The sequence below is a fragment of the Ranitomeya imitator genome, chromosome 6 (genome assembly GCF_032444005.1).
Source record: "Ranitomeya imitator isolate aRanImi1 chromosome 6, aRanImi1.pri, whole genome shotgun sequence".
NCBI classification, from domain to species: Eukaryota; Metazoa; Chordata; class Amphibia; order Anura; family Dendrobatidae; genus Ranitomeya; species Ranitomeya imitator.
In genome coordinates this window covers 310,135,356-310,158,597 of record NC_091287.1, presented here as the reverse complement: position 1 = coordinate 310,158,597, position 23,242 = coordinate 310,135,356, and the positions used below count along the sequence as shown (strand labels likewise).

Here is a 23,242-nt window from a genome sequence, read left to right as displayed (position 1 = left end):
ATACATCTATTAAATCCATTACATGATAAAGTGACACAAACAACAACACATCACTATAAAGCAAGTTTCATAAGTCAGTTTTTTTTCTCAGACATGAAAAACAGTCCATGTTTTTTTCCAGTGTTCTGGATCCATTTTTGGTTTATGTGTCAGTTTTTTTTACAATCCCTGCTGCATCTGTTTTTCTCACATGAGGTAAAAAAATTCTTAGCTTTTCCTACTCATTAAACTGTAAAATGTGGACGGCATACAGAGGACTTCCACGTTTTTCCTTTTTTCTTTAAGGGCCATTGGCTTGCATTGATGAGTTTTATTCACAACATACAGTAAATCAAAGCAGTACTTTTTTCTGTGAACAACTGGTCCGCAAAAAAGGACATGAAAAGGCACATTGTATGTAAAGGGGTACATGAGCTACTGTATGTAAAAAAAAAATACATAGCACGCACACCAGAAACACTGATGCGAAAGAGCTCTTACAACAAGTTCCAACAGGACCGATTGCTGCAGTTTATGCTGTGGAAATGCTATGGATTGGCCACAGAATTTTAATCCACAGAGAAAAATCACAGCTGAAATTGTCATGCTGCAAATTGGAATTCCACAATGCAGATGGAACTAAGATGAAGATTTAATACACAGCGTGTGGATGGCAACGTCTCATCCACATAGCTGCTACTATAGTATTCTGTGGATTTTCCAACAGAAAATCTGAGACAAATTTGCTTTGTCGCAATATACCCTAAACTATACTTCACAAACCCAAATACAGTTTTAGATGTACAAAATATAAACTTCATAAAATAGACAAATTGTTACTAGAATGAATATAAGACCAAGATACATATTTTAGATTTACAAATTATAAAAACATCCCTTAAAATCACAATACAAAAGGTATTTTGTCAGTCATACCTGAGCTGCCATAGTTCATCAATTGTACATACAGTTGTGTGAAAAACTGTTTGCCCCTTCCTGATTTCCTATTCTTTTGCATGTTTGTCACACTTAAATGTTTCAGCTCACCAAACTAATTTAAATATTAGACAAAGATAACACAAGTAAACAGAAAATGCAGTTTATTAATGAAGGTTTCTAATACTAAGGGAAAAAGAAATCCAAACCTACAGGGCCCTGTGTGAAAAAGTGATTGCCCCCTAAACATAATAACTGATTGGGCCATCCTAAGCAACAACACCTGCAATCAAGAGTTTGCGATAACTGATCCAAACCTACAGGGCCCTGTGCAAAAAAGTGATTGTGCCTCCATATAGGATATAATAACCATGGTTTATCACATCTTTGGGAAGCTAAGTTCAAATTCCCTAGCCACACGCAGGCCTGATTATTGCCACACATGTTCTCAATCAAGAAATCACTTAAATAGGACCTGTCTGACAAAGTGAAGTAGAACAAACAAATCTAGACATCATGCTGTGAGCCAAAGAAATTCTGGAACAAATCACAAACACAGTAATTGAGATTTAACCGTCTGGATAAGGTTATAAAGCCATTTCTAAAGCTTTGTGACTCCAGCGAACCACATTGAGAGCTATTATCCACAAATAGCAAAAACAGTGGTGAACCTTCCCGGGAGTGGCCGGCCAACCAAATATACTCCAAGAGCACAGCGACAACTCATCCAAGAGATCACAAAAGAAACAACAACAACAACATCCAAACAACTGCAGGCCTCACTTGCCTCATTTAAGGTTAGTGTTCATGACTCCACCATAAAAAATGAGACTGGGCAAAAATGTCATGCATGGTGGAGTTCCTAGATGAAAACCACTGCTGAGCAATAAGAACATAAAGGCTTGTCTCAGTTTTGTCAGAAAACATTTTGATGATCTTCAAGATGTTTGGGACAATACTCTGGACTAAAGAGACAAAAGTGTACGTACTATTTCATCTGGTGTGGAAGTAATACAGCATTTCATAAAAGGAACATTATATAAACAACAGAAAAAAATGGTTGTGGTATTGTAATGCTGCTTAAATACCTGGAAGATTTGTTGTAGTATATGGAACCATGAATTATGCCATCTACCAAACAATCCTGAAAGAGTATGTCCAGTCATCTGTTCGTGACCTCAAGCTGAAGCACTCTTGGGTAATGCAGCAAGACAATAGTCCAAATACCAGAAAGTCCACCTCAAAATGGCTTAAGAAAAGCAAAATTAAGACTTTGGAGTGGCCTAGTCAAAGTCCTGACCTTAATCCGATTGAGATGCTGTGGTATGACCTTAATAAGGCGGTTCATGCTCTGAAACCCTCCAATGTGGCTGAATTACAACAATTCTGCAAAGATCAGTGGGCCAAACTTCATCCAGAGCATTGTAAAAGGCTCATTGTCAGTTATCGCAAACTCTTGATTGCAGGTGTTGTTGCTTAGGATGGCCCAATCAGTTATTATGTTTAGGGGGCAATCACTTTTTCACACAGGGCCCTGTAGGTTTGGATTTCTTTTTCCCTTAGTATTAGAAACCTTCATTTAAAAACAGCATTTTGTGTTTACTTGTGTTATCTTTGTCTAATGTTTAAATTTTTTGATCTGAAACATTTAAGTGTGACAAACATGCAAAAGAATAGGAAATTAGGAAGGGGGCAAACACTTTTTCACATAACTGTAGTTCAGCAAAAGAAGGGAAGCTAGATCATTTTCATTTATTTTTAATATGCTATTAACATACTTAAATAAAGCTCCAGACTGGCGGAGGTCCGTACCCTGAGATCAACGTTATTGCTCAAAAAACTGTTCTAATGTTCTCACTTCTGAAAAACTGCAGGCTCAATAGAAAGTCTATGCGCCCATACTCTACTTTGTGTACAGGCTCATAGACTTTTTATCAAGTGTGTACACCGCTGTGTGCATGCAATCCTGTAAGTACTTAGTAATGCTGTTTTCAGAAGTGCTTAACTGGGCAGTGTTTTGAGCGATAAGTGGGGATCTGCGGACTGTGACCACTAGTGATCGGCAGCATGTATGTAAAAGAAAAAAAACATATAAAACATATAAAAATGATAGGTACCCTTTACATGGGAATTCAACTACAGGTTCTAATTTATTCCTGAAGTGGGATATGCCGAATTGTCCGATGATATTCTTCTGAGGTGCTAATAAGGTCTGAATATTCATATCCTCGTAAAAAATGTCCTGCGTTCTGTTCTGCAAATCCGATAAGCTGTCTTGCAAATACAGGCTCAACCTAGAAAAGAAAAATCACATTGATGCTATGCTGTAATTTATTTTTTTGTTATTTTTTTAACACTTCCCAAGTGCTTGGTTGGTCCATTGAGTGGTTGTTCACAATACCCTTTCATGTTGGAAATATGACAAGAGCAAGGTTTTCCCCCGCTACATGTACACTTCTATTTGCCAAAAATACATTATATGCAAGCCAATCATACATATAATGTTCACACTCCAAACTATGTATATGTGCATATAGCTCTTTCAAAGACAAGTTCAGCTATACAGTACCTTAAAGGGGTTCATTGTAATCAATACATCTTGGAATAATAATATTTTCCACAATTTGAGGTGTTTAAATAAAATGTTCCTGTGCTGAGATAATCTTATAAATGTGCCCCTGCTCTGTACTGTGTAATGGCTGTGTCTGACCGTGCAGCAGCATTGTCTGATCATTCCAGATCTCCTGGGCAGGGGGGAAGCGAAATAGAGTATACAGACATGACAGCACGGGATCACAGCTGATTCTTTATGTGAGGTAAAAAAATTTCCCCCATAGCCAGTCAGTAGATGTGAAAATATGCGGCGTCCAAAATGCTGCTATTCCTGATTATGGGCACGCAGCCTCACAGGACCAGTCCATTTCTCTGTTACTGAGAAATCGGCAGTTACATTCATATTCAAATGATGTTGTAGATCTGAAGCCTTTGCCACTCCAGCTCTTTTCCCTGCCCAGCACTGACTCTTACTGCTTGATTGATAGTCTCTATTCTGTGTGACTTTTGGCAAATGAGAAGTCAGTCAAGCAGGAGGAGGCGGCGCTGGGCAGGAAATAGAGCTGGAGTGACAGAGGATTCAGATCTACAATAGCCTCCTTTACATATCAATTCAAATGCTGATTTCTGAGTAACAAGGGATTGGACTGGCCATGTAAAGATATTGCTGTACTAGTCTGTGAAAGCACTACATGTGCATATAAATAGTGTGGAGCATGAAATACTGCTGACAGGTTCCTTTAAGTCCTTTGAACACAACATTGTCGAATACATAATACATTTCCTTTAGGCCTGCGTTATTTCCCATAAGGCACTGTCACAGGCTATTCTCCATAAGAAAAAAAAAAATTTCTGTGTACTTCTTGCTTATAGAATGCATAAAATGATGCATTATTGACCATAAGCAAATAAGTCAAATCTTTTTATTTTCCCCTTTCTCTCCTTTAACATTTACATCTATATTTTGGTTGGCAACTATAAAGTTAAAGAGATCAATCATGATCCAAGATAGTTTAATAATTCATTTTTTATCATTATTTCTTTTTTATTTTTCATCAATAAATATGTATATATTTATGATTCAGGTTTGATCCATCTAAATAGTGGAATTGTGATCCCTTTCAGTCTTTAGGTGAAAGTTAACCATATTATTTGATAAATCAGCAGAGTATATTTGTATTTTGTATCCTTTTCTGTAATGGGTTACATTGAATTCGCTCATGATTGGACATGTTGTTTTTAAATATGTTTCCATGATTCAGTGTGTTTAGGCTATGACTAAGGGTATTATGTCTGACAGAAACACATCAGTCTGCTACTCATGATGAATATCTCTTACGTCTTTTTACTAAAATTCTATAAAGAAAAAGATTTGGCATTTAAACAGGGGCAGATTAAGAGTAGCTAGGGCCCTAGGCAGTTTAAAAGGCATGGCCCCATCCCCCAATGTATCTACATAGCTCCCTATATACAGTGTGAGCCCTGAAATAGCCTCCTATATACAGTATGAGCCTCACATAGCCCCCTATATACAGTATGGGCTCCCACACAGCTCTTTATATACAGTGTGAGCCCTCAAATAGCCTCCTGTATATAGTATGAGCCCCATATAGCCTCCCATACACAGTGTGAGCTCCATATAGCCCCCAATATACATTGTGAGCCCTGTTGTGAATTCTGTGGTCAAGCTCCCTCCTGTGGTCATGAGTGGTACTTCGGCTGGTTCTGTCTATGAGCTTCCTCTGGTGGATGTGAGTGGGGCTGCGGCTTCTGAGTTTCCTTCCTCAGGTGGCGAGGTTAAGTCTTTAGGTGCTGCTCTATTTAACTCCACCTAGTTCTTTGTTCCTGGCCTCCAGTCAATGTTCCAGTATTGGTCTTGCTTTCTCCTGGATCGTTCTTGTGGCCTGTCTGCCCTGCATAAGCTAAGTTTTGCTTGTGCTACTTTTGTTTGCTATATTTTCTGTCCAGCTTGCTATATTGGTTTTTCTTGCTTGCTGGAAGCTCTGAGACGCAGAGGGAGCACCTCCGTACCGTTAGTCGGTGCGGAGGGTCTTTTTGCCCCTCTGCGTGGTTGTTTGTAGGTTTTTGTGCTGACCGCAAAGCTATCTTTCCTATCCTCGGTCTATTCAGTAAGTCGGGCCTCACTTTGCTATAATCTATTTCATCTCTGTGTTTGTATTTTCATCTTAACTCACAGTCATTATATGTGGGGGGCTGCCTTTTCCTTTGGGGAATTTCTCTGAGGCAAGGTAGGCTTATTTTTCTATCTTCAGGGCTAGCTAGTTTCTCAGGCTGTGCCGAGTTGCATAGGGAGCGTTAGGCGCAATCCACGGCTACCTCTAGTGTGGTATGATAGGATTAGGGATTGCGGTCAGCAGAGTTCCCACGTCTCAGAGCACGTCCTATGTTAGTAACTATCAGGTCACTTTGTGTGCTCTTAACCACTAGGTCTATTGTGGTTCTGAATCAACTGTTCATAACAGTACTGGAGGCCCAAAGTACTAATGCTTCTCAATAGAGGGAAAAGAGAAGTTCTGAGACCATTTTTTTTTCTCTGTACTGTGTTTTGTCTTTCTTTTCCCCTAGACATTTGGGTGGTTCAGGACACAGGTGTAGTGATGGACATTAAAGGTCTGTCTTCTTGTATGGATCATCTCACTGCAAGAGTACAAAATATTCAAGACTTTGTGGTTCAGAATTCTATGTTAGAGCCAAGAATTCCTATTCCTGATTTGTTTTCTGGAGATAGAGCTAAGTTTCTGAGTTTTAAGAATAATTGTAAACTGTTTCTGGCTTTGAAACCCCACTCCTCTGGTGACCCAGTTCAACAAGTTAAGATCATTATTTCTTTATTACGTGGCGACCCTCAAGACTGGGCATTTTCCCTTGCGCCAGGAGATCCTGCATTATGTAATATTGATGCGTCTTTTCTGGCGCTCGGATTGCTGTGTGATGAACCTAATTCAGTGGATCAGGCAGAGAAAAATTTGCTGGCTCTGTCTCAGGGTCAGGATGAGGTAGAGATATATTGTCAGAAGTTTAGGAAGTGGTCTGTGCTCACTCAATGGAATGAATGTGCGCTGGCAGCAATTTTCAGAAAAGGTCTCTCTGAAGCCCTTAAGGATGTCATGGTGGGATTTCCTATGCCTGCTGGTCTGAATGAGTCTATGTCTTTGGCCATTCAGATCGGTCGACGCTTGCGTGAGCGTAAAACTGTGCACCATTTGGCGGTATTATCTGAGCATGGACCTGAGCCTATGCAGTGCGATAGGACTTTGACCAGAGCTGAACGGCAAGAACACAGACGTCAGAATGGGCTGTGTTTTTACTGTGGTGATTCCACTCATGCTATCTCCGATTGTCCTAAGCGCACTAAGCGGTTCGCTAGGTCTGCCTCCATTGGTATGGTACAGTCGAAATTTCTTTTGTCCGTTACTTTGATCTGCTCTTTGTCATCCTATCCTGTCATGGCATTTGTGGATTCAGGCGCTGCCCTGAATTTGATGGACTTGGAGTTTGCTAGGCGCTGTGGGTTTTTCTTGGAGCCCTTGCAGTATCCTATTCCATTGAGAGGAATTGATGCTACGCCTTTGGCCAAGAATAAGCCTCAGTACTGGACCCAGCTGACCATGTGCATGGCTCCTGCGCATCAGGAGGATATTCACTTTTTGGTGTTGCATAATCTGCATGATGTGGTCGTGTTGGGGTTGCCATGGCTACAGGTCCATAACCCAGTATTGGATTGGAAATCAATGTCTGTGTCCAGCTGGGGTTGTCAGGGGGTACATGGTGATGTTCCTTTTCTGTCTATTTCATCATCCACCCCTTCTGAGGTCCCAGAGTTCTTGTCGGATTACCGGGATGTATTTGATGAGCCCAAGTCCAGTGCCCTACCTCCGCATAGGGATTGTGATTGTGCTATCAATTTGATTCCTGGTAGTAAGTTTCCTAAAGGTCGACTGTTTAATTTGTCTGTGCCTGAGCACGCCGCTATGCGGAGTTACGTAAAGGAATCCTTGGAGAAGGGTCATATTCGTCCGTCGTCGTCGCCATTGGGAGCAGGGTTCTTTTTTGTGGCCAAGAAGGATGGTTCGCTGAGACCTTGTATTGATTACCGCCTTCTAAATAAAATCACGGTCAAATTTCAGTACCCCTTGCCGCTGCTGTCTGATTTGTTTGCTCGGATTAAGGGGGCTAGTTGGTTCACCAAGATAGATCTTCGTGGTGCGTATAATCTTGTGCGTATTAAACAGGGCGATGAATGGAAAACAGCATTTAATACGCCCGAGGGCCATTTTGAGTACCTGGTTATGCCATTCGGGCTTTCTAATGCTCCATCAGTGTTTCAGTCCTTTATGCATGACATCTTCCGAGAGTACCTGGATAAATTCCTGATTGTATACTTGGATGATATTTTGGTCTTCTCGGATGATTGGGAGTCTCACGTGAAGCAGGTCAGAATGATGTTCCAGGTTCTGCGTGCAAATTCTTTGTTTGTGAAGGGATCAAAGTGTCTCTTTGGTGTTCAGAAGGTTTCATTTTTGGGGTTCATTTTTCCCCTTCTACTATCGAGATGGACCCTGTTAAAGTTCAGGCCATTTATGATTGGACTCAGCCGACATCTCTGAAGAGTCTGCAAAAGTTCCTGGGCTTTGCTAATTTTTATCGTCGCTTCATCAATAATTTTTCTAGTATTGCTAAACCGTTGACTGAGTTAACCAAGAAGGGTGGTGATGTGGTCAATTGGTCTTCTGCTGCTGTGGAAGCTTTTCAAGAGTTGAAGCGTCGTTTTTCTTCTGCCCCTGTGTTGTGCCAACCAGATGTTTCGCTCCCGTTCCAGGTCGAGGTTGATGCTTCTGAGATTGGAGCAGGGGCTGTTTTGTCACAAAGAAGTTCTGATGGCTCGGTGATGAAACCATGCGCCTTCTTTTCCAGGAAGTTTTCGCCTGCTGAGCGTAATTATGATGTTGGCAATCGAGAGTTGCTGGCCATGAAGTGGGCATTCGAGGAGTGGCGTCATTGGCTTGAAGGAGCTAAGCATCGCGTGGTGGTCTTGACTGATCACAAGAACTTGACTTATCTCGAGTCTGCCAAACGGTTGAATCCTAGACAGGCTCGTTGGTCGCTGTTTTTCTCCCATTTTGACTTTGTGGTTTCGTACCTTCCGGGCTCTAAAAATGTGAAGGCGGATGCCCTGTCTAGGAGTTTTGTGCCCGATTCTCCGGGTTTGTCTGAGCCGGCGGGTATTCTCAAAGAGGGGGTAATTTTGTCTGCCATCTCCCCTGATTTGCGGCGGGTGCTGCAAAAATTTCAGGCTAATAGACCTGACCGTTGCCCAGCGGAGAAACTGTTTGTCCCTGATAAATGGACGAGTAGAGTTATCTCTGAGGTTCATTGTTCGGTGTTGGCTGGTCATCCTGGAATCTTTGGTACCAGAGATTTGGTGGCTAGATCCTTTTGGTGGCCGTCTCTGTCGCGGGATGTGCGTTCGTTTGTGCAGTCCTGTGGGATTTGTGCTCGGGCTAAGCCCTGCTGTTCTCGTGCCAGTGGGTTGCTTTTGCCCTTGCCAGTCCCGCAGAGGCCCTAGACACATATCTCTATGGATTTTATTTCGGATCTCCCCGTCTCTCAAAAAATGTCGGTCATTTGGGTTGTTTGTGATCACTTCTCTAAGATGGTCCATTTGGTACCCTTGTCTAAATTGCCTTCCTCCTCTGATTTAGTGCCATTGTTTTTCCAGCATGTGGTTCGTTTACATGGCATTCCGGAGAACATCGTTTCTGACAGAGGTTCCCAGTTTGTTTCGAGGTTTTGGCGAGCCTTTTGTGCTAGGATGGGCATTGATTTGTCTTTTTCCTCGGCTTTCCATCCTCAGACAAATGGCCAGACTGAACAAACCAATCAGACCTTGGAAACATATCTGAGATGTTTTGTTTCTGTCGATCAGGATGATTGGGTGTCTTTTTTGCCTTTGGCTGAGTTCGCACTTAATAATCGGGCCAGCTCGGCTACTTTGGTTTCGCCGTTTTTCTGCAATTCTGGTTTCCATCCTCGTTTCTCTTCAGGGCAGGTTGAGTCTTCTGACTGTCCTGGTGTGGATACTGTGGTGGATAGGTTGCAGCAGATTTGGACTCATGTGGTGGACAATTTGACATTGTCTCAGGAGAAGGCTCAACGTTTCGCTAACCGCAGGCGCTGTGTGGGTCCCCGACTTCGTGTTGGGGATTTGGTTTGGTTGTCATCTCGTTATATTCCTATAAAAGTTTCCTCTCCTAAGTTTAAGCCTCGTTTCATTGGTCCGTATAGGATTTCTGAGGTTCTTAATCCTGTGTCTTTTCGTTTGACCCTTCCGGCTTCTTTTTCCATCCATAACGTATTCCATAGGTCATTGTTGTGGAGATACGTGGCACCTGTGGTTCCATCCGTTGATCCTCCTGCCCCGGTTTTGGTTGAGGGGGAGTTGGAGTATATAGTGGAGAAGATTTTGGATTCTCGTATTTCGAGACGGAAACTCCAGTACCTGGTTAAGTGGAAGGGGTATGGTCAAGAAGATAATTCCTGGGTCTTTGCCTCTGATGTTCATGCTGCCGATCTGGTTCGTGCCTTTCATTTGGCTCATCCTGGTCGGCCTGGGGGCTCTGGTGAGGGTTCGGTGACCCCTCCTCAAGGGGGGGGGTACTGTTGTGAATTCTGTGGTCAAGCTCCCTCCTGTGGTCATGAGTGGTACTTTGGCTGGTTCTGTCTATGAGCTTCCTCTGGTGGATGTGAGTGGGGCTGCGGCTTCTGAGTTTCCTTCCTCAGGTGACGAGGTTAAGTCGTTAGGTGCTGCTCTATTTAACTCCACCTAGTTCTTTGTTCCTGGCCTCCAGTCAATGTTCCAGTATTGGTCTTGCTTTCTCCTGGATCGTTCTTGTGGCCTGTCTGCCCTGCATAAGCTAAGTTTTGCTTGTGTTACTTTTGTTTGCTATATTTTCTGTCCAGCTTGCTATATTGGTTTTTCTTGCTTGCTGGAAGCTCTGAGACGCAGAGGGAGCACCTCCGTACCGTTAGTCGGTGCGGAGGGTCTTTTTGCCCCTCTGCGTGGTTGTTTGTAGGTTTTTATGCTGACCGCAAAGCTATCTTTCCTATCCTCGGTCTATTCAGTAAGTCGGGCCTCACTTTGCTAAAATCTATTTCATCTCTGTGTTTGTATTTTCATCTTAACTCACAGTCATTATATGTGGTGGGCTGCCTTTTCCTTTGGGGAATTTCTCTGAGGCAAGGTAGGCTTATTTTTCTATCTTCAGGGCTAGCTAGTTTCTCAGGCTGTGCCGAGTTGCATAGGGAGCATTAGGCGCAATCCACGGCTACCTCTAGTGTGGTATGATAGGATTAGGGATTGCGGTCAGCAGAGTTCCCACGTCTCAGAGCTCGTCCTATGTTAGTAACTATCAGGTCACTTTGTGTGCTCTTAACCACTAGGTCCATTGTGGTTCTGAATCACCTGTTCATAACAGAGCCCCCACATAGCCTCCGATATACAAGAACACATCCCATACATAATTTTTTTTTTTTTTTTAAAAGCACATACTTACCTCGGTACCGCTCTCCTGGAACTCTGCTCAAGTCCCTAGGGCTCCACTTTTTGTGGCCAGCCCGTACATGCTGGCATGAAGACGTGGTGCCAGTGGATTTCATTCTGTCTTGCTACCAGCGGAGCTCCAAGAAAGCTCCCTGCTCGAATATTATAATGAGGGCAATCTGGCCATGGGCCACTCATAGCCTCAAGCCCGGCACAGTAGCCCAGATTGCCCTCATTGTAATCTGCCTATGTATTTGAGCAAAGTGTAGGTGCCATTCACCCTTACTAAATCCATATTGATTTTGGTAGTCTACGACCGGACTGGCACCTACTGCACTTGAATTATTTAAACAGAGAGGTGGTAAGCCCTACACAGAGTTTGTAAATCTCAAAGTGGACAACCTCAACCTAACCATTGCTATTATTTCTTTACATTTATTTAAACGAGTTTCCAAGGTAGTGGATGTTAGGGCTAGCAGAACGCACCAAGTAATAGGGTGGTAGATACGAGGTGCGTTCGCAGCCCGGGGTCCACCGTGCAGAGATACCTGCTGCAAGTAATGGCGGATGGACACTGAGCTCACACGTGGGTTAAACTTCACCCCGTGTGAAATGAAAGCGAGCTCTATTGCCTCACAGAGTTGCGCTGTACACAGGGACTAAAACCCTAACTAAAAGATGTGCTTGCTCTGGAACTCTTCTGTGCTAACTGCACACATGAAGGAACCAGATGCTAAGCCAAGGCTAATTGCCCCTACTGATGCTAGCTGCCTGCCTGAGTGTACAGCCCCAAGGCTAAACAGACTCACACCACTTATATACAGTGTGGCAGAGTATCCACTGGTAACTGCCAAACACAAATGATACTAGCGCATGGCCATGCAGCCATGCGAACCTTTTATAGCTGTAGCACTTCAGGGCCTTCCTAGTGGACCAATAGGAGCTGCTACATGACCTGAGCGTGTGACCCCCGACCTCCAATGAGAGGTCTTCCCCTGGGCATGCTCAGAAGGGAAAAAGCAGGACTTAGTCCCAAGGAGCGCCTACTCGCCGCTGAACAGCACTAGTTATAATGGCTGATCCTGGAAGGGCAGCAGTAACCAAATGTGCAGTATCTGTCTTGGCCAGGTGCTGGGACCGATGTCTTGACTGAGCAGGCTCCACAGCGGCTGGAGAAGAATGGGAGACCGCAGCGGACATGGCTCGAGATTCCTCCTGTGCAGCGGCAGGAACTCGATGCCTAACAGTGGAGATAGTCAAGTAAATAAGGCAGCACACTGCAGCGCTAAAACATGCAAACATGAAACACGATAATTGGCCATTTTTATGCGCTAAATGCTCTCATTTTTCATATTTCTAGTGCAGTAATGCAGTTCAATTTTCGTGTTTCATGTTTGCATGTTTTAGCTTTGCAGTGTGCTGCCTTATTTACTTGACTATATACGAGTTGGCGACTCTAGGTTCAGCACCTGTTCACACTTGGTCTATGTTTGGCTGTGACGGTCAGTTTTTTGAAATGTATTCTTTAGCCTTCTGATCGAGCACTCCACCTCCTAGCCACAGGTGTTTTAATTACAGCAGGTCCAATACCCCTCCACAGAGAGAGAGAATTTTAGTCTAAGAAGAGGTTTCACAGGTACCCATTCAGATGGAGACGTTTATTCTCAGCGAGGAAAGGCAAGTATAGGACCTGGTATAAGAGAGATGCCCTAATGTGGCGCTGCAGTGTGCTGCCTTATTTACTTGACTATGTACGAGTTGGCGACTCTAGGTTCAGCACCTGTTCACACTTAGTCTATGTTTGGATGTGCCGGTCAGTTTTTTGAAATGTAACAGTGGAGATATACACTTAACAGAACTTTGCTAAACATCTGAAATTAATAACTAATAAATATATCTAGCTACATCATATCAAGTATGTATATATATATATATATACTGTATATATATATACTGTATATATATAAAGAAAGTAAATATTGTTGTGATAGAAAAGAACACCTACATGAGCAGTAATCAGTTTTCTTCCTCTCTGAGTGTCTGGAAATTCTTCCCCAAAGCACAAAACAATCTGAAATCTTGGTACTGGACGTCCATGGTGAACAAATGCCTGTAATTCTGATAATCGCACATATTAGATAACAGAAGGCTCGGAAACTGCAATGTCTCATATACTCTACTGCTTTAAGATGTACAGATTTTAATTAAAAATATCTTCAACTATTATGTCACTCCAGTCCAAAGAAGTCTTCAATGGAAAATCTAATACCTCAACCACATTGTTCTCCAATGCCTGCCTTTGTCTCTCGTAAAGCATCCCCACTAACATGCAAAACCTCCCTATGTGAACCTCTCAAAGACTCTTTGCACACAGTGTTCACACTTTAACATATGCCACTATATGGTGGCACGATCTACATTTTTTGCGGTGGCCCTCTGTATAGGAAAGTGCAGTCTATTGCGCTTTCATATGCAGCTGAAAAAAATAGTTTCCCGAAACATACAACACCCAACAGAGTCGCAAAGGACACTCTTTTGGCCTTTGTTGGGCAAATGGAGTCCTTTGGATATTTTTGGTGTAATATACTGGGATTTATTACTGGTGTATAAACTGATTAGAGGAGCTTGATGCTGTGTGCACAGTGCCTTAATATACATTTTAAAGGACATTTAGTTTCCAAACCCTTTTTTTCATTTTGTCAATACATCTAATAAAATGAAGCAACTTTACAGTTAGACTTTATTATAACTATCCTACCAGTAAATATCTATAGCTATTATGTAGAACTATCTCCATGATCACGGAAAACAAACAAACCCGATGTGCCCATCTAACCTATCTGTACTTGTCTTAGTGTTCTACCAAATGTATAATGTGTACTAGAGTGTGCAGAAGATAAGCTGAAAAATAGTCAGTCTTATGTTGATCTATGATTTCTGTTTGTTCTTTTCTCAACATTGACTTTTGATATTAACCTACACGATTAGTGATACAAATAAATGTACCTGTTAAAAACTGCTGAGTATCAAATAACTTGCAAGGCACGTCTCGGTCCAGCTTATTGGGGCGATCGCTGTACATAGACAAAGGTCCCTCCCAGTAAATCCTACTCTGACACAGTCTCTTGGCATATATTCCATCATAGGCAATCCAGAGAATGACGCCCCGTTCCAAGTGGCTCAGCAGCTTCTCAATGTTTTTCCGCAGACTATTATCCTCAGGGTAAGGAAACAAGATCTGATCCATGCGACTTATTTCCAAGCATTGTCCATGTGAAATCCTGCATCCTTCTGGACTGGATGTTGTTCTCTCGCCCACCAGGGTTTCTCGATAATATAAACTGATATGAAGACGGCAGTCTATAAAGTAATTTAAAGTCAATTAGAATAATGGGAATTTTTCATCTATCCTTTAATTAGCGGTCAGTTGTATCAGAATTGGGTTATCATTTAATGTAGGTCTGAGTGATGGAAATGGATGAAGATGTGTGTCATGTGCAATCTGCAGAGAAGTTGGTAAGCATGACTGAGTCCCGATCATGTGCCACCTTTACAGCCCACACACCATTATTTTACTTTCCCCTTTATAAAGTAGTTAGAGATCTAATAAGAATAGGGGAAGTCAGACACAAACCTCCCGGGCAATAAAAGTAGGTGAGGGCCAATGTATCATTTCACAAAAAAGATGAAAAAATATACAATAAAATGTTGCCAAATACAACAGCTCATATAATATTCAGAATACTAGATAGGACATTACATTATTCAATTCTTATATCACTGCCTATTATAGCACATTACCACTTAGATATGCGGATTTGGACAACTTACCCGATAAAGCAATGGCTTCTCCAGATCGTAAGCTTGGTTCTATGGGTAGTCCAGCAGTCTGTGACTCTGATGGTGGACAGGCATAGAAAGAGCCAGTAACCTGATAACCTATTAAATTAGATAAATATATTTCTCAGTTTATGTTATACCTTTATATGATCATAATCAACTCTACATTTAGAAACTTGAAGGAGTAAAAAAAAAGACCACAGTAAAATATGAATATAGTAGTCCGTCTGAAAGGGCACAACGTTCTCACACTGGTTTCTGTAGCACTGATGTATTGTGGTTTACACAGAAAATTACATGTATGATTTACCACCTCTAGTTCCTAGGTTGTACCCAGGGTGTATGAATCACAGACTATCTGGCCTTTCAGAAAAAAAGGTGCAATTAACTGAATACTAGAGAGATTACCAGTTACAGTGGGTACGGAAAGTATTCATACCCCTTTACATTTTTCACTCTTTGTTTTATTGCAGCCATTTGGTAAATTAAAAAAACTTCATTTTTTTCTCAATAATGTACCCTCTGCTCCCCATCTTGAGTGAAGAAAAAACCAGAAATTTGATAATTTTTGCAAATTTCTTAAAAAAGAAAAACTGAAATATCGCATGGTCATAAGTAACCAGACCCTTTGCTCAGTATTGAGCAGAAGCACCCTTTAGAGCTAGTACAGCCATGAGTCTTCTTCGGAATGATGCAACAAGTTTTTCACACCTGGATTTGGGGATCCTCTGCCATTCTTCCTTGCAGATTGTTTCCAGTTCCGTCAGGTTGGATGGTGAACGTTGGTGGACAGCCATTTTCAGGTTTCTCCAGAGATGCTCAATTCGGTTTAGGTCAGGGCTCTGGCTGGGCCAGTCAAGAATGGTCACAGAGTTGTTCTGAAGCAACTCCTTATTGTACCTGTGTGCTTAGGGTCATTGTCTTGTCGGAAGGTGAACCTTCGGCCAAGTCTGAGGTCCAGAGCCCTCTGGAAAAGGTTTTCATCCAGGATATCTCAATATCTCTGTACTTGGCCACATTCATGTTTCCTTCAATGAGAACCAGTTGTCCTGTCGCTGCAGCTGAAATACCCCCATAGTATGATGCTGCCACCACCATGTTTCACAGTTGGGATTGTATTGGGCAGGTGATGAGCAGTGCCTGGTTTTCTCTACATATACTGCTTAGAATTATCACCAAAAAGGTCTATTTTCATCTCATCAGACCAGAGAATCTTATTTCTCATAGTCTGGGAGTCCTTCATGTGCTTTTTAGCAAACTCTATGCGGGGTTTCATATGTCTTGCACTGAGGAGAGACTTCAGTCAGGCCACTCTGTCATAAAGGCCTGACTGGTGGAAGTCTGCAGTGATAGTTGACTTTGTGGAACTTTCTCCCATCTCCCTACTGCATCTCTGGTGCTCAGCCACAGTGATCTTGGGGTTCTTCTTTACCTATCTCACCAAGGCCCTTCTCCCATGATTGTTCAGTTTGGTTGGACGGCCAGGTCTATGAAGGCTTCTTTTGGTCCCAAACTTCTTCCATTTAAGGATTATGAAGGCCTATGTGCACTTAGGAGCCTTGAGTACTGCAGAATTTCTTTTGTAACCTTGGCCATAGCTGCGCCTTGCCACAATTCTGTATCTGAGCTCTTTGGCCAGTTCCTTTGACCTCATGATTCTCATTTGTTTTGACATGCACTGTGAGCTGTGAGGTCTTATATAGACAGGTGTGTGCCTTTCCAAATCAAGTCCTATCAGTTTAGTTAAACACAGCTGGATTCCAATGAAGGAGTAGAATCATCTCAAGGAGGATTAAAAGGAAATGGAAAGCATGTGACTGACTGTGAATATGAGTGTCTGAGCAAAGGGTCTGAATACTTATGACCATGTGATATCTCAGTTTTTCTTTATTTCTTTATTAAATTTGCAAAAATTTCTACATTTCAGGTTTTTTTTTTCAGTCAAGATGAGGTGCAGAGTGTACATTAATGTGAAAAAAATGAACATTTTTAATTTACCAAATGGCTGCAATGAAACAAAGAGTGAAAAATTTAAAGGGGTCTGAATACTTTCCATATCCACTGCATATATTATGATCTCCGTACATTAGGTCCAATGTTCAGATGGTACAACAGCAATCAGACTCAATAGGAATGTGACAGTTTTTTTTGTATGATGTGATGAGCCTACAGGTTTGGGGATCTCATATTCTTACGTTTGATGATAGGCTTCTCAGTCACTGTCAGCAGGCAGGGAGAAGCCGCTGGATACCCGCCTGTAGGACTAGTCACCTGAACAGCTCAGCCCCCAACGGTGATTAAAAGTATGAAGCGTTTCAGAGTAAAACATACCTGACTGTGATCGCACAGCCAAGGGCTGTCCACACTTTGGGTAACATGTATATGCTGACAGGTTCCATTTAATAGATCTGTTTTACCTGATGAGGCCGATGTACATATATTTTTACATTTCTAATCAGAATGGTCATAAAATTCTAAAACTAAAATGAGCCTTCTTTAAGTTCAGCTCTAAATGGACTCATAAAATGCTGATTTTAATACTAGATGTAAAAACTTTCATAAAGAATATAACTGCCAGCCTCTCATGCATTTTTTTCACAGTAAGCATATCCGCCTCATCAGGTCTAAGAGATTTATTTATTATCTATTCAGTTTGTATGTGAAATCTGGTTACAGATCCACTTTTACTATGCCAGTTCGATATAAATATTAAAAATAAAGGTCTGTCTTTCACTGTACTTATGTCTCTTAGAACACAAGGGTGTAAGCCATCTAAGCCAGGTGATTTGTGTGCTTTTAATCTTTTTTAAAGGTACTGTGTACACCTACCTGGACCCAACAGGTGGTATTTAAACAGTCAACACAATAATGTGTCCATTTTAATGAAAAGCGCACAAAGTGGCAGTTAGCTTGGTGTTTCCTACATCTATATTTAATTGAAAAAGTTTTAACACTTTTCATTTGCTCTCTTTAGCAATGAGTCTGGCTAATGGTTTGATGCCTCACTGCTATTTTTTTCTTTGCTTTTATTGTTTCTTTACTGCCATCCTGTTTTAATCATTTCAATAATTTCCATTTGCTGGATTTCCCTCTTTGACATTTTTAGTTAGTCATATTGGTTTTCTTTAGTTCCTAAACTTTTTAATTTTCATAGGGTAACTATGTAGCTATCACAATGAAGATGAAAAACAGTTTTCAAAATATCCCATTTATTATCTGCAGTCTTATTCTTACAGACATTGTCCAGATCAATAAGGGTAACGCCATGTCTAAGTGGATCAAATTTCACTTTCTTGAAGTTTAGTATTTTTTTTACTGAAAAACAAGTGGAAATGTGTTATTTTAAACTTCACATTTCCAGGCTATCTCCCAACCTGCACCTTTGTTATTCTGTATGTCTAATACCTGTTACGGCTTCATAACTGACTGTGGCCTAGGGACGCTGTGAGGGACAGCTTAGCCGACCTATGGAATATGGAGGGTGATGGACTGCCAGTTTTATGAGTGACATTCCAGTCATCCAATCTGATCCTGGGATGTGCTGGGCTGTCATCCTTTTGATTGACAGCCTTGTTGCTGAATTTGGTTTGGCCTGTGGGCTTTTCCCCAGGTGCCCCTCCTCCTCAGATGAGCAGCAGATTGTCACTTGCATCTTTGCATTAAGTAGGTCTGTGTGCATAGCCATGTGTCTGACTTCTGATCTTGTTTTTGACCTTGGAGGCATTCTGACAGTTCTCATGGATTATTCTTTCTGCTTTTGACGCTTTTTGACTTCAGGTATCTGACCCCAGACATGGCTTCTGACTAGCCGTTTGTCATAGAGCCTGGAGATGACATACCCTTCTGGCATTTGACCCTGGACTCTTTCCTAACCATGCCTTTGACTTACCCCTCTGCACTATGAGCCCTCCTGGTGTCTGACCTCGAACCTCCTGACTACCCTTTCTTACGGATTGCCCGTAAGTAGTGACTCAGTATTACATTACAACTGACCATATCCGTTTTTTTATTTCCTTTTCTTTTTCTCGTCAATATGGAAGTTGTTCACACATTCTGTGACCAGGTGGCAAATTTGACTCGGATGATGCAGGATTTGGCTAAAGAATGCCAAAGTCTGGGATCATCACATTTCCAGTTGCAGGGTCAGATAATTAGTCTTATGAAAACTTTCTCTAGGCCTTCACTGCTAGCAGAGACTGCAATGTCTGTTCCCTATGATGTTCAGTTGGTCTCCCCTGAAACAGTAGTGGCCCTTCCTGATACAACTTTGGAGGAGACTAACTAGTTTGGAGTGTTCAGTGAAAGATGCAGGATATTCTTTATCCTATGACTCTGGCCTACAGGGAATAGTGCTTATTATGAGAGGGGCCCCAGACTTAAAAATTCTCCTTGTCCCCACAAACCCCAAAATAGTCTTCATTTGACGAATTTTTTGATGCCTTAGGGGTTATCTATGACAAACCTCACAGAATCCAGTTCTCTGAGGCAAGGATCATGAACCTGACACAGGGGAGCTGAACTGCTGAGGACTACTGTACTGAATCCTGACATTGGTCCACTGAGGTTCAGTGGACTGATGCAGTCCTTAGGTGCCAATTTCACAGAGGTCTATCTCAATCCCTGAAGGTCGCTCTGGTCCTACATGATGCCCCTTCTCCTTTGGCAGAAGCCATAACACAGACTGTACTATTGATCTTGTCACTGGTGGTAATTACTTAAAGCTCGCCTGTATAATTTATCTGGGCCTGAACATACCACCATTTTATTATTATTATTTATTTATATAGCACCATTAATTCCATGGTGCTATACATGAGAAAGGGGTTACGTACAGCGTTATAGATATCGTTTACAGTAAACAAATTTACAATGACAGACTGGTACAGAGGGGAGAAGACCCTGTCCTTGCGGACTTACAATCTACCATGAAAAGTTATGTGAACGAACGCTTACGGATGGGTCATATCTGTCCTTCCTCCTCTCCTGTGGCTGCTGGATTCTTCTTTGTAAAAAATAAAGATAGGGTTCTCCATCCTTGCATTGATTTCCGAGATCTAAACAATATCACGGTTAACAATACATATTAACTTACTGGGGCTATGTGGGTTTCTAAACTTTATCTTACAGGGGCTTACAATTTAACCCCTCTGTGACCTTAGACGTACTATCCCGTCCAGGTGCCCTTGGCCTATCTGACCCTGGACGGGATAGTACGTCATAGCGATCGGCAGCGCTCACGGGGGGAGCGCCGCCGATCGTGGCCGGGTGTCAGCTGCTTATCGCAGCTGACATCCGGCACTATGTGCCAGGAGCGGTCACGGACCGCCCCCGGCACATTAACCCCTGGCACACCGCAATCAAAGATGATCGCGATGTGCCGGCGGTGCAGGGAAGCATCGCGCAGGGAGGGGGGCTCCCTGCGGGCTTCCCTGAGCCCCCCGCAGCAACGCGATCACTGTGAAGCCTGCAGCACTGTAAGTCAGATCAGTGATCTGACAGAGTGCTGTGCAAACTGTCAGATCACTGATCTGTGATGTCCCCCCCCCTGGGACAAAGTAAAAAAGTTAAAAAAAATTTTTTTCCAAATGTGTAATAAAAAATAAAAAAAAATATTCCAAAATAATGAAAAAAAAAAAAATTATTCCCATAAATACATTTCTTCATCTAAATAATAAAAAAAAAACAATGAAAGTGCACATATTTAGTATCGCCGCGTCCGTAACGACCCGACCTATAAAACTGGCCTGCTAGTTAACCCATTCAGTAAACACCGTAAGAAAAAAAAAAAAAAACAAGGCAAAAAACAACGCTTTATTATCATACCGCCGAACAAAAAGTGGAATAACACGCGATCAAAAGACAGATATAAATAACCATGGTACCGCTGAAAACGTCATCTTGTCCCGCAAAAAATGAACCGCCATACAGCATTATCAGCAAAAAAATAAAAAAGTTATAGTCCTGAGAATAAAGCGATGCAAAAATAATTATTTTTTCTGTAAAATAGTTTTTATCGTATAAAAGCGCCAAAACATAAAAAAATGATATAAATGAGGTGTCGTTGTAATCGTACTGAACCGAAGAATAAAACTTCTTTATCAATTTTACCAAACGCGGAACGGTATAAATGCCTCCCCCAAAAGAAATTCATGAATAGCTGGTTTTTGGTCATTCTTCCTCACAAAAATCGGAATAAAAAGCGATCAAAATATGTCACGTGCCCGAAAATGTTACCAATAAAAACGTCAACTCGTCCCGCAAAAAACAAGACCTCACATGACTCTGTGGACCAAAATATGGAAAAATTATAGCTGTCAAAATGTGGTAACGCAAAAAATATTTTTTGCAATAAAAAGCGTCTTTCAGTGTGTGACGGCTGCCAATCATAAAAACCCGCTAAAAAACTCGCTATAAAAGTAAATCAAACCCCCCTTCATCACCCCCTTAGTTAGGGAAAAATAAAAAAAATGTATTTATTTCCATTTTCCCATTAGGGCTAGGGCTAGGATTAGGGCTAGGGTTAGGGTTAGGGCTAGGGCTAGGGTTAGGGCTAGGGTTAGGATTAGGGCTAGGGTTAGGGTTAGGGTTAGGGCTAGGGTTAGGGCTAGAGTTAGGGCTAGAGTTAGGGCTAGAGTTAGGGCTAGGGCTAGGGCTAGGATTAGGGCTAGGGTTAGGGCTAGGGCTAGGGTTAGGGTTAGGGTTAGGGGTAGGGTTAGGGCTAGGGTTAGGGTTAGGGCTAAGGTTGGGGCTACAGTTAGGGTTGGGGCTAAAGTTAGGGTTAGGGTTTAGATTAAATTTACAGTTGGGAATAGGGTTGGGATTAGGGTTAGGGGTGTGTCAGGGTTAGAGGTGTGGTTAGGGTTACCGTTGGAATTAGGGTTAGGGGTGTGTTTGGATTAGGGTTTCAGTTATAATTGGGGGGTTTCCACTGTTTAGGCACATCAGGGGCTCTCCAAACACGACATGGCGTCCGATCTCAATTCCAGCCAATTCTGCATTGAAAAAGTAAAACAGTGCTCCTTCCCTTCCGAGCTCTCCCGTGTGCCCAAACAGGGGTTTACCCCAACATATGGGGTATCAGCGTACTCAGGACAAATAGGACAACAACTTTTAGGGTCCAATTTCTCCTGTTACCCTTGGGAAAATACAAAACTGGGGGCTAAAAAATAATTTTTGTGGGAAAACAAAAAGATTTTTTATTTTCACGGCTCTGCGTTATAAACTGTAGTGAAACACTTGGGGGTTCAAAGTTCTCACAACACATCTAGATAAGTTCATTGAGGGGTCTAGTTTCCAATATGGGGTCACTTGTGGGGGGTTTCTACTGTTTAGGTACATTAGGGGCTCTGCAAACGCAATGTGACGCCTGCAGACCAATCCATCTAAGTCTGCATTCCAAATGATGCTCCTTCCCTTCCGAGCCCTCCCATGCGCCCAAACGGTGGTTCCCCCCCACATATCGGGTATCAGCGTACTCAGGACAAAATTGGACAACAACATTTAGGGTCCAATTTCTCCTGCTACCCTCGGGAAAATACAAAACTGGGGGCTAAAATATAATTTTTGTGGAAAAAAAATATTTTTTATTTGCACGGCTCTGCGTTATAAACTGTAGTGAAATACTTGGGGGTTCAAAGCTCTCAGAACACATCTAGATGAGTTCCTTAGGGGGTCTACTTTCCAAAATGGTGTCACTTGTGGGGGGTTTCTACTGTTTAGGTACATTAGGGGCTCTGCAAACGCAATGTGACGCCTGCAGACCATTCCATCTAAGTCTGCATTCCAAATGGCGCTCCTTCCCTTCCGAGCCCTCCCATGCGCCCAAACGGTGGTTCCCCCCCCCCACATATGGGGTATCAGCACACTCAGGACAAATTGGACAACAACTTTTGGGGTCCAATTTCTTCTCTTACCCTTGGAAAAATAAAAAATTGGGGGCAAAAATATAATTTTTGTGAAAAAATATGATTTTTTATTTTTACGGTTCTGCATTATAAACTTCTGTGAAGCACTTGGTGGGTCAAAGTGCTCACCACACCTCTAGATAAGTTCCTTAGGGGGTCTACTTTCCAAAATGGTGTCACTTGTGGGGGGTTTCAATGTTTAGGCACATCAGTGGCTCTCCAAACGCAACATGGCGTCCCATCTCAATTCCTGTCAATTTTGCATTGAAAAGTCAAACGGCGCTCCTTCCCTTCCGAGCTCTCCCATGCGCCCAAACAGTGGTTTACCGCCACATATGAGGTATCAGCTTACTCAGGACAAATTGGACAACAACTTATGGGGTCCAATTTCTTCTCTTACCCTTCGGAAAATAAAAAATTGTGGGCGAAAAGATAATTTTTGTGAAAAAATATGATTTTTTATTTTTAC

At 42.2% G+C, this 23,242-nt stretch overlaps 1 protein-coding gene across 1 annotated transcript in view; it reads right to left on the bottom strand.

The window, feature by feature from the left end:
• Positions 1 to 2,564: 2,564 nt before the first annotated feature.
• Positions 2,565 to 23,242, bottom strand: part of IRF4 (interferon regulatory factor 4) — a 55,205-nt gene continuing 34,527 nt past the window's right edge. The window contains exons 6-9 of the mRNA XM_069728927.1: positions 14,861 to 14,968; positions 14,036 to 14,389; positions 13,035 to 13,147; positions 2,565 to 3,209 (exon numbers count right to left, since the gene is read on the bottom strand). Coding sequence (XP_069585028.1) covers positions 3,066 to 3,209; positions 13,035 to 13,147; positions 14,036 to 14,389; positions 14,861 to 14,968 — 719 coding nt within the window. The 3' untranslated portion in view covers positions 2,565 to 3,065. The remainder of the gene's footprint in view (positions 3,210 to 13,034; positions 13,148 to 14,035; positions 14,390 to 14,860; positions 14,969 to 23,242) is intronic.